Genomic DNA, 12,603 nt, shown 5'->3' with positions numbered 1-12,603 from the left:
CCAGCAGTAATATTTGATATTAATTTAAGAACTCTGAGAGGGAGAGAGAGAGAGATTGAGGGGGGCATTTTGTATTTTGTCTTTGACCTGGAAACATCCACTCACTACTTCGGCCTGCTTGTTGTTCTGTAAGTAAGTTAACTAGAGTACAGTAACTTCTCTTAGATTCAGTTAGGAACATAGTAAAGATTAGTTTAGATGTTTTCTGTATTTATTTGAGACTGTCCTGCAATGTTGTTTTAAATATTTCCTGTGATTTTGAGCTCTGAAGTTACTGTGATGATTTACTGAGTATTTTCTTGTTCTTTATTATTTATTATTAAATATATTTAAACCCATCTTTATGGCTAATATTTGTGAAACATATTTAAGCTCTGAGAGTACTTGCATATTTATTTGGTACCACTGTGCAGGCCACTCCTAATAGCCTTGCTCTTGGTCAGACTATCATTTGGATTAATATTAACATTACACAGTAGGATTGGACACCCTTTGTTAAGGGCCTTAAAGTAGCTGGTAAGGGGTTCTGGTGGCAGTGATAACTACCTTACAGTCTAGGCAGAAGGGGGCATAGCTAGCAAACCTGTGCCAGACTTTTCCAAGCGTGTGTGTGTGTGTGTGTGTGTGTGTGTGTGTGTGTGTGTGTGCGTGTGTGTGTTTGTGTGAAACAAATCACCAACAGTGTGTGTGTCAGATACTTAGGCAGGGATACGAAGCACTGGTTGGACAGAGAGAGTGTTGGAGGACTTGGCTTGGAGCCCTGGCTAAGGACTCAACTCTATAGCTGTGTCAGTGGGGAGTCTTACTGGGGATGTGGAGAAAGAGGGTGAAACCAGCCCTAGACTGTGGTCTCTGTGTGCTCTTAAGGGAAATTGCACCTTAACTGTGTGTGTACTTGTCATCCTCCCATCCTTTCACTCAATTTTCAGCAAAAGCAGAATCAAACATGTTTTCTCCCTGTTCCTTCTGGCTGCCTCCATGCCTGGACAGGAAATAGGAAGTCAGGACTTGTAGCACACAAAGCTTTCCCCCGACTACCAAGAGTAGGGGAAGTTCTCTGGTGTCCTGGCCAAATTTCCCTTAGTGTGAACACCACCTCGGGTCTCCCCTGAATACTGACCACTGGTCTATTGAGACTAAAACAGTCAACAAAGTGCAAATAAGTAAATAAATTAAAATAAATTAATAAGGATACTGTCTTCACCATGCATATCCAAGACCTTTCAAATGCATGGCAACAGCTGCACAAAAAAGTTCAACAAACTCAAGTTTTTCATATCCATAACCAGTGTTTGCCAGCTGTCTAATAGATACCCAGGGTAAAAGGGGAAATAAAGAAGGAAAAATAAAACAAAGCTGCATATAGAATGCCATAAGATGCATTAAAAATATCCCACTATGTCAGAAATGTATTTAAAATGGCATATATTTAAAAAAGAGCTAACATTCCTCTGTTCAGCAACAAGATAGTCCCACTAGAATGTGATAGCCCTGAATGGGTAATTGCTAAGAATTCCAAAATCTGCGGTTGAAAAATGGAAATAAATAAATAGATATAAATAAATAAACAAGCAAGCAGGCAAAAAGTAAAATAAACCAAGCTAGCACCTTTGTCAGCTGGAGTGTAATGAAAACGAAAGTCTTAGATGGAAAGTAAAGAAGACGAAAGTCTTACTTGAACACATTAAGTATAAGTAGATTGAGTCTGTGCTGTTCATTGTTAGAACCATGGAATGGATGCCACTCATCTTGCCAAAGTACTAGTAAGTTAGCTGGATGTCTCATTTAGCATCTAACAATTCTATTCTGCTTTCTTTATTCTGATTGAGCAGCAATGATTTGCTGCTGATAGAAGCTATGTAGTTACTCACTGTTGTTCGGACATCTTGGCTGTCTCTGAAGCCTAGAAATTTGATTAAGAATTGGTTATGGTGGAACTCTTGGGTAAAGCACAGCCTCAGTTGTTCTGAAGGTCCTAGAGTAATTGTTAGATGTTTCTGCACAAAAGGTAGTGGATGTTGTCGTTCCTCATTCTCAGCCAGCCTGAAAATTATAATAACATTTTCCATGACTGCTCTTCTAGGTCTTCAGTTTTTATTCTCCAGTTTCCTAACTGTGTATTGAAGATCATTTTATTATTTTTCTCATCCATTGGCTTTCTTGTCACAGTGGACAGTTTCTTTATCTCTTAAATCTCTTTCTTTAGTTCTCCCAATACATCTCAGAGCTGAGGGCAGATAATTCATAGAAATGACTGCTTGCAAGAATGCCAAAAACACCGTTTTCAGTTTTATCATTCCTTATGTTTCGTTGTTTGGTAAGGCAAAGTCTTAGGACTGTTCTTAATGGTTGAATACTTCAGTGCAGGCTTCTCTTGAGTGGGTGAAGGAACTGCTAGTGTACGCCTGAGTATTTCCACTGAGGCTTGTTTTGCAGCCATCCCAGAAACACAAAAAGAGATTTTTACCTCACTAAATCCTCTCAGGACTTATGTCAGGATGATCTGGAAGAAACTGCAAAGGTCAAAGCAGAAGGCATTTTGACCCTTACAACAACATCAAAGAATGAGAAGTACTGTCAAGCTCCACGTGAAAGTTGCTATTACTAAAAATACCATGTGGAAGTTTTAGACTGCCATTAAAAACTTGATCTAGAGCATAACCAACTAACCCCAGTGACATGGCTTACAGAGATAAAGTCCTGACTAACACTCAAGTAACCTGTGTTCAACTAATGATATAGGCACTGGAGGGGCCAGGTGGGAGAATATGGGCTTCATCAGCTGAGGTTAAACCACACTTCTTATTGAGTTTTTTGAAAGAATTACTGAGGCCATAGATCCAGGACATGCAGTCTATACTTCTTATCTAGACCTTGCTAAGGCCTGTGATACTATTCTCTATGCTGGGGTTATTGACAGTCTCTCCTAACTCAACATTAACCCACACATAGCTCACAGAATAGGTCAGGAGTATTTGGGCTAGACAGTAAAACATCAACAGTAGTATCCCACAGGGCTGTGTGCTGGGCCTATTTTTCTTTGGTATATATTTATCTGATACTATAATATCAGTATTAAGAGACTATGGTTAACCTTATTTCCTCATTGTTGAAAACAAGGAGCAGTTATCAAATCCCATTATAATATTCAGACTCTCCTTTGAGGCCTGAACCAAATAAATATAAATAGTGGACATACCCTCAAAATCAAGACATGCAGCATAGTTTCCTTTGGTACATATAGTATCACTACTGGTTACCATATAGTTAGCATTCCTCTTAAATTTCATGTAGTCATCAGGGGTATGTATGTTGATAACATACTCTACTTTGATGATCATGTGTTTGTGGTGGTTAAAAATTGCTCTGTCTTGCAAAACTTATCCTTTACATTACATCAACAATGTCCAAAGAAGTTACAATTCCACTTTATTCATCCCTTATTAGGTCCAGCATTGATTATATGGAACTCTTCAGAATGTACCTCTCTAAGGACCTAAAATAGTTTAAAAGACCTCAACATTTCCACAGCTAAAAGATCTCAGACCTCACTATCATTAGCGACTCTATTAGAATAAAAGCCCTGCCCCTCTACTTGATGTCATAGAGACACCTGAGGGGGTGATCTCATGATATCATGAATTAGCTTTGCATGATAGGAATGACCCAGCACTCTTTGAAATCCTTCACCTAAACAGAACCAGTAGTAAAGCAATCTCCTCTCTAGAGACTTAAACCAAATCCACCACATCAATAACATCATCACTGAAATTGCCTTTGGTGAGCCGAAATAAATCTTAATGTGCAGAGTTGGCTCCCACCTTTATAGGTTCATAGATTCTTACAGCCAAGAAAGCCCTTCAAAAAGCTCATTCACAGCACTCAGTACTGTAGAGAAATTAACAGTGTCCCCCACATTAAGTAGACCATATCCCCAGTTAAAATTTATGATCACGCATGGTGTTATCAAGACTGTGCTATCTGTCATTCCATAATGCCAGCTCTTGCTTTCCATGTCAAGGAGCTAACTAATTAGGTTTTCCAGGTGTGAACAAATAGGTTGTAGGACTGTTACTCTGTACAGAAATGTCTGACTGTCATCCATATGAAACAAAAGGAAACTACCAAAACACAGTAGATGCCATCTGGAAAATGCAGACTAATGCTAAGCAGTCTATCTTTAGCACTCTGTTAAAGTTTTGACAGCAGTTTAGATAAGGGACACTTGTCCTTTGATGATACAGGTGAGCTAAGGACAGGATCCTCTATACTGGTGTCTGGAGTTTTTATAAGTAGTTGAAGAAGCCTAGGTACTTTGCCTAAACTAAAAGGAACTAGGAACAGTTATGAAATACTTATCAAATATAGAAGGTGCATGACAAGTACATCATTTCATTTAAGAATGTTACACAGATAATAGATGAATGTTTAATAGCGCCATCAGTAGCTACAGTGATGTCATTTTGGGTATTCTGGTTTACTTCCAATTATGGCATGCTAGAGCAGTTTATTGGTTTATAGATTAGTACTAGGCTAACTGCCCTTGTGGGCCATTGTAAGCTTGGCCAATTACTTCATGTGAGAATCAAACTCTGCACCTTGTGTCTGTAAGGTAAACACCTTAACCAGTATGCCAACCTCACACTCCAGTGTATTGGCTCTTCGATATGCTTCATTTATTTAATCTCAGTAGCTGTAATCAGAACCTAAAACAGTAATGGAAAATGTGTCCTCCAAAGCAGAAAGGAAATGTGGGAATGTGTCAACCACGTAGCCTATACTAGAACATCTGAAGTTTGTCAGAACAATACTAAGTTCATTTTCTAATCCAGAAGGAAATTAGAGCAGTTTACAAATATTCAACAGGCCTAATAATTGCAACTGTATATGTTTAAGAGATTTGGATCAGATGTGATTGGTGACTGCTTGCCTTGGTATCTGGCCTTAAGGTTTATGTCAACTCAGCAAATGCAATTTCAGAGAGTCCCAATCATACCTCTCAACCTGGAAACATAAAAAATCTGGACAGGGCCCATGAAAAATAGGTACAAATCTGTACACTGATTAACATCTAATTTGCATACATAATTACGTAACCCCACCCACTCCAATGGAATTGTGGGATACCAACTTTCAAACACAAACTGAAGAACAGACCGCCAAAATATGACACCAGAGTCCCCCTGCCAGCCTGCAGCCATTCCAATGTCCCATTACCCGGCTATTTCACCCCATTTACCATAAACACTAATGTGTGCATACTGCTTTACTTCTACAATGATTTGGATTTTATCTTTATATTTTACAGCACAACAATGCACAACAATAATAGACATCTGGTAAACAAAGCAATACTGTCTCACAATGAAAATAGACTTGGCATTAAAACTAATCTGCCGTTGAAACTCGCATTCATTGAAACAGCATTGAAACCCACACCACATCCAAAGAAAATGCATCTGGCCAGTGGTGGATAAAGATTACCTTTGGGCTGTTTTCAAATAATTGGCTCCTTGCACACAAAACAAGAAATATACATGTGTTCTTTTCTTTGATACACCTTCCTGACTTTATTAAATTATATTCCTTGACCTTATGACCCTGTATAATACAACACACTTGTTAGAGCGCATTTTAAATTTGTTTGAACATTTTTCCAGTAGGCTGTACTGCAGGCAATGAAACAAAATGCATGAACCAATAATGACAAAACTGCCCAATTCAGAACATTTCCATCATAACTTAAGTACTTCCACACCCACACTATAAATAGAACAGTAGTGTAAGCCATAGGCATCTTGCACAGCTTCTCGCACTTATTTTCAATTTCATTTTTTTTTCCGGGGGGGGGGGGTGCAAAGGATCAAAAACCAGGGACACATTTTCATTTCTCAGCACAGCTCTCAACCTCTTAGCACAAAAAAACAGGCCAAAAAAACAGGCCAAACTCACAAGTGGTGGTGGCTAGGGATTTTAGGCTCTTTTTACCCTGTAGCAAAGGTACAGGATTTGAGCCTGAGTACCTGTAGCCACCAGGTGTATCTCACTCACACACACACTCACACACACAATACGTTCCTGGTATTTGTTAACTCTTTATAAACAGAAAAAAAAAACAGAAAAAAAGCACACACAGATTGTGTACATACCCAGTATTTGTTAACAACTCCTTTGTAAACAGAAAAAAAGCAAATCATTTTGCATGGAGCTATAGATAGGTACTTTTAAATAAATTTATTTTAAGTTACATACCAGATTGCATGTAAGGAAGATGCATTTTTGATAACTAGCAACCCAGTATATTTAGAATAAACTCATTTTTACATGGTCCAGTATAACACCTGAAAATATTATTTTAATTATCTAAAATGATTACCATTAAAATACTTTAATGCTTTGCCATATTCCATAAGGATACATAGCTTAAAACTTGCATAAAGCTGTAATAGCTTAATTCAGCTAATTTAATTTTCTGTAGCACAGTTAATAAATCTTTATAGCACTTACCTTTTAGCTCAGTGTTAGTATCATTTGAAGACCATAGATCTAGTATATGGGCACTACTTAAGTAATTCACATATCATGTAATGAACTAGAAAGGGGAAAACTGGTATGCCCATTTAGTTTATATACCAATTTAATGAACACAAATGTATTGCCAGCTATCATCTCTGTGTTAAACACATAACACCAGTAATATCCTATAAAATAGACAGTGTAATGAAACAAAGATTTTTAGCTCTTGAGCTCTTTTCCATTATAGGTCATTGTTGCTTCATTTAGTCTTCATTTTCCATGATGTTTTTCACACACACACACACACACACACATGCACACACACACACACACACACACACACACACACACACACACACACACACACACACACACACACACACACAAAAAATAAAATCTGCCAGAATTTAGAAATAATTCTTTCTGACCTGCGAAATCCTATTCCTTCCTTCCAAAGCACACTCATTTGATGAAGCCAGAAAACACTTCCAAATCTGCCAGAAATAATACTTTCTGACTTGCGAAATTCCATTCCTTCCTTCCAAAGCGCGCTAGTTTGATGAAGGCATGAAGCCAGAAAACAATTACAATCAGTTATCCAAGGAATGACTAGATAATATAGTTAGGTTGTATTTCCCGCTCACCGGAGTACTTTCAGGTAAACAGCACATAGGTCATAGGGGGAAATAATATTATAAAGTGTGCAAAGTATTTCTCACTGTTCTTTCCCTGTTATTCAAATATGAACTTACAATAGAGGAATAAGGGAAAAGTAGGAAAACACAATGCAGATTATGCACGATTACAGGGCAAAATGACTCGGCAGAGCATTATTACTACTCTGTTTCTGACCACATAAAAACACTTACTTAACGAACCGGCAGAGCATTCGTTTAAATAAACCGCTCACACTCACAGATGCAGATCACCGGAGATGTGCCCTTGGAGCCTTTAAGCTCAATTCCGACAGGCTGATAGCCATGATGGAGCTGACGTCATCGTGCACACGATGACATCAGCTCAACATAAAATACGGAGGGAAAATTAAAAATGTAATAAAAACTAAAGCTGGGAAAAGTCAGAAATGGAGGGGTGCCACTCGGAAATTGTGGCACTCCAGTATTTGGACCCCAAAACTCAGTAAAAACCAAGTTATTTGGGACGGTTAGGAGGTATGATCCCAATATTAAGCTTCCACACCCTCAGTCTAATATTTATCAGAGCCATAATTGCTCCACAGTGGGGAAAATGGCTAAGTCATTGAGTGATGGAAGTAGTTTTCAGCGAAATGACATTCCAGTGTTGGAACTCACAGAAAGAGCTGTCATACACTTGTCACATTCAAAATCCTTATTACCTGTAATATATGTTTAGGCAGGGGAGACTAACAACCTGCCTGAACTGTACGCTGCAGGTTAGAGTTGGTATACAGTCTGCTGTACCATGTAGTACAGATATACTTGGCATTCCAGATCCCGTGGTCATTTGCATTTGTCACTCCCTATCACCCTGTCATTTGTATTTATCATTCCAGATCACCCTGTCATTTGCATTTATCATTCCATACCACCCAGTCATCTGGGTAGGGTTTAAGACAGTTGAGTGACACAAGAAAAAAAGGTTGCCTTTCTGAATGAAAAAAAAATCTTTAAAAATCAGACCTGTGTTCAAACAATTTTGTGCAGGGCAAAGTATCAGTTCCACCTACATACCCCCTACATACTATATGCCCCTCTGAAGTTACGGTACTCGGGGGGGGGGGGTTCCCCTATTACAATGATGACCCTCAATGGATCTGCTTTCAGCCAAAGATGGGATATCAGGAATTCCTTACTTGGACCGTTATTCAAATTATTGGCTACCATTGTTTTTTTCCTGGATGCAAAAAAAAAGATTTTACGTCTTACATGATCTAGAATAAATCAAACAGATGCCCAAAACAGGGAAGTGGCCTAAAAATACTAAGGACAATAGCTGTGAGTAACATTGTGTTAATCAGTGAAGTCAGCAGTAAAGGAAAGTAATGCATTAGCAAATTAGAAAAAAGAACAGTCCAGATGAACTGCTACAATACAATGGCATAGCGATTGATGCTATACATTGACATACACAAGTTTGATATATAATGGGCTAACACAGATGCCATGGAAATGGAAATACTACCTATAAAATAATGTTTCAGAAAGTACTGTCTGAATGCACACACTGTAAAAACAAATCAGTAGTCCCTGCAAGTTGAGTTTTGTATTTCTTGTTTACTGTTGAAATGCATCCCATTAATTTTTGATAAGTTACTGAAGTTTGCCACAGTGATTGTTTGTCTCTTTTCAACATCCAAGTACTATTTTGCAGATGCTGTCAAAGTAAGTGAACAAAATGAGAAATGCAGATTTTTCCAACTGTTTAGTTACTGACTTTTTAACTCAAAAGTATTTCTACAATTGCTACTTATTATTAATAACTTTTTTGTCTTTTGTGTTCATCTCTCCAGATGTTTCAGCCTATCATTTTACTTATTCTCATTCTCGTGTTATTTTCATCCCTTTCCTACACCACCATATTTAAACTTGTCTTTCTTTTCACACTGTTCTTTGTACTCTGAACCATTTCATTTGCTCCTCAGTTTAGTGTTGTTTTCAGTTTCATTTTGTTTGTTTTAACCACTCACCAAGGTTACAAGATGTACAGAATTTATCGTAGTTTGCATATTATCCACTATCTGACATTATGCTGACAAATGCTGAAGACTGCTGCATGTGACCACATAGACGGAGCCTACATGTTATAGAAGGTATGTCATTTTTGTTGGATCACCCATACCCTTGTTCAGACATCACCAAATCCTGTGTTCATTGTACCTTAACCTTTTAGTCTGACCAAAATGAGGATAACTGACACTGTGAAGAATATGAATAGCCAGGAAAATTGAAACCATATGTTTTCATTAACAGATGTTCTCACAGTGATTTGACAAGCTTGACAGATTAAAACATTAACTGACCCATTCCCTGTTTTTGTACGATAATACAGCTTGCTAGGATTTAATGCAGTGGTGCTGAATTTTTAGCACAGTGCACCTGAGGTGCTGTGATAGGGTATTTATCCATCCTCAACCCCTTTCCCATTTTTTGCTCATGGGGTTGGGGTGTCACTTCAGCTGTGACAAGCATCTAGAGGCAAGATTTACACCATTGGGTGGCAGGGTATATTTTAAAAAATATAAAAGAGAATATTACTGACATTGTGTTTGCAACAGCAGAATCTTAACTTAGGGGCTAAGGCTTTTAGTAGTGAAAAATATTTTTTCTGCTTCTCTTAGTGGCTGATTTACTTCATTAACCATCTGTGATAACTTCCATCATGGGTGTTATGCAGCTCCGTCTGTTGTAAGAGAGAACTATAATCAATCTCCTACATGTTATAGTGAAAAGGGAGAGTGCAGCACCATAGTCCTACCTCAGATGGCATACAGTGTACCCACATGTTGTTAACTGTAGTTTAGTAGATACTACTAGTTATAGAAAAAAAATGTGCAAAGTGTTTTACCAGCCAGACCTATCACCTTATTTCCTTAAGAATTAGGGGGAAGCAGACAGAAAGGAAGAAAATCAGGGACAGTTTTTTTTTTGTAATAATGCTCTAATTCACTTAAAAAAGTTACTGGAACAATGGGTTTTGGATTAGTATGTATTTTCTGAGTAACCAGAAGGGTGAAACTGTATTTTTGGCATTTTTGATTAACTGTAATTCTTAGTGACACAGAAAAATACTCGGGGGCGGTTGAGAGGCAAGGAAAGTTCCTGGCATAATACCTGGATGTAACAGTGGTTAGGGGATGTGTGTAGCAATTGTTATATGCCCCTAAGTGCAGTTACGATTAGTTCTTGAGCTAGAGGAGTGCTTAACAGGTTTATTTTTCCCGATATTGGAGCATAATCATGACACTCCTTGCATCACAGTCCTCTTTGTAATGTGTCACGGAGTGCATAATTTGTCATGGAGTACAGAAATGCACTCTTTTAAATGAAAGTTATTACAAGGGAAGATCCCCTTTTACCCATGATGCAGCAACCTCAGAGTGAATTGCTTGCATCAGTCAACAGGTTACAGAAGACAGTTTGGTGTGAGTAGGAAGAGTTTGCCTCGACAGAAAAGAACCATCTGCATTGTACTATAAACGATTTTGCGTTAACTCTCTAACTGCAACAGGGAACTTAAGAAAAATGAAATCAGTCACTGAATCAAGGCTTTTTTTTGTTTGTCTGACTGTTATGTTTAAAACTTTACGAAAAAAATGTATACCTTTTTTTGCAAAAAGCACAGTTAGTGGATCAGATTCCTGCTTCTAGCGGTAGCTCTTTACTTGTTCCCCTTTCAGCCATAAGGCTGATCTGAGTGTGTCATACCTGAACACTCAAAAATGCCTTTGAGTGGCTTAATTGTTGTTAAAAAAAATCTATCCTATAGTAACCATTCATTGGACTATATGTTGCAACTATGTAGAAGACCCATGTATGATAATTTTAAATTTGTTTGTTTTTTGTGTGTAATTATCATTCCTTGGATGGATGGATTTGTTATAGACTTTACCCTGGTCACACAGCATGTGGTGACCAGAAGTAGTCTAAAATACAATGGAGTATTACTGATTGTTTAATCATGTCAGCATCACATCTATGTTTGTATCATGGCAAAACACTGGATGTACATTTATTTTAACTTCCTTTCTTTCCAGCTCTGACTTGAACCCAGATAAATCCAGCACTAAAGAAAGAATAAGTTGCCACTTCCTGTCATTCTTATTGTTGTCATATTCTTCTTTACAACAAAGGTTACATCTGCTCACTATATTTTCATTTTTTTGAAATAAATACCATTAGAACTCAGGAATTTGGAGTACCTGAATTAAGTAAAACAGAATTTGGTATTTTGGATCTGATCATATACCCAGCGGATGTTCGTTTTTTCTCACATTTACTACTGTGTTTTTCCATATTTTGTGTTTGAGAAACTATTTTAAATCTGCTTGTTTTTAAGATATAATAATTATTTGGAATCACCATAATTGCTGGAAAAAGCACTTGAAACTAAAGCTATGCTATATTTCCCCAAATTTAAATTCATAACATGTGAATGTTGTCATTTTAATAAGTGTAAAACCATTATATTGATTATAATGCAATGTTCATTGTACAGATTTATTCTTACGTATTTAATGTTGTTAGTCTTCTCTACTTGATGCCCAAGAGTGTACTGTATGATAACTACTGAACTAAATGCTGCAGTTAATCAGTTTAGATTAATATTCTATCTGTAAGTTTTGCTACAATATTGTTTATGATTGTGTATGGGCATTTAATCATTTCAAGCAGACCATGCATAAAGGATTTCATGTAGAACAAGTAAACAACTAATTTAATGTTGGGTGAGAAAACATGAGAAAAAAGAAATTAGCAAACATGTAAATAATGGATGAATATGTGAATTAACTAATAAATAAGCTCTGTAAGTGACATCTACATCGTGTTTATTTGTGTGCTGCTACTGTCAGGATACATTTTTCAAGAAAGATATATATTTTTCTAATTATTTGTTTTATCTGTTAACTCAGTATTGAGCCACATGGTTATGAATGTTCTTGTATAACAACAAAAAATAGTAGAAGCATTTATTAGCTGTGCATTTTTATTTGTTCACCTGCAGCAGTTAGTTTGCCTGGACTATATAGTTATTTTACACAGGATGCATGACAAATGAAGCTTTCATATGTAGTTAATGCAAACTTTGTATAATGTTATACAGACTAATTGTACAGTCAAACTGGGGATCCTGGCTGACTGTGATAAGTGCATTGTAACTACAAGCCATCTCAAACTGTTAGTTCACAATATTATAGTAAACTAATATATGATTAAAAGTCGCAAGAAAAAAAATATATGGTATTCATGTAGAAACTATGACATTAGCTTACAAATATTTTCTAACAGTATGAGACAAACTATACCACCTGTAATATTTTTATTTATGTATTTATTTAATTTTAAGTGTGTTAATTTGAGTGTTCTCTGTGGGATACCATTGACTCTT

The 12,603-nt window shown here is 37.0% G+C and overlaps 1 protein-coding gene across 2 annotated transcripts in view; it reads left to right on the top strand.

Annotated features, from left to right (window-relative positions):
• The window catches only part of SOGA3 (SOGA family member 3), a 475,986-nt gene extending 463,957 nt beyond the window's left edge, over positions 1-12,029 (top strand). For both annotated transcript variants that reach the window (XM_044064129.1, XM_044064121.1), the window contains exons 6-7: positions 9,008-9,307; positions 11,252-12,029. In XM_044064129.1, coding sequence (XP_043920064.1) covers positions 9,008-9,118 — 111 coding nt within the window. In that variant the 3' untranslated portion in view covers positions 9,119-9,307; positions 11,252-12,029. The remainder of the gene's footprint in view (positions 1-9,007; positions 9,308-11,251) is intronic.
• The last annotated feature ends 574 nt before the right edge of the window (positions 12,030-12,603 follow it).

Source organism: Protopterus annectens, chromosome 1.part0 (assembly GCF_019279795.1).
Source record: "Protopterus annectens isolate FY-2018-M chromosome 1.part0, PAN1.0, whole genome shotgun sequence".
Taxonomy (NCBI): Eukaryota; Metazoa; Chordata; order Ceratodontiformes; family Protopteridae; genus Protopterus; species Protopterus annectens.
This window is presented reverse-complemented; position numbering and strand designations above follow the sequence as displayed.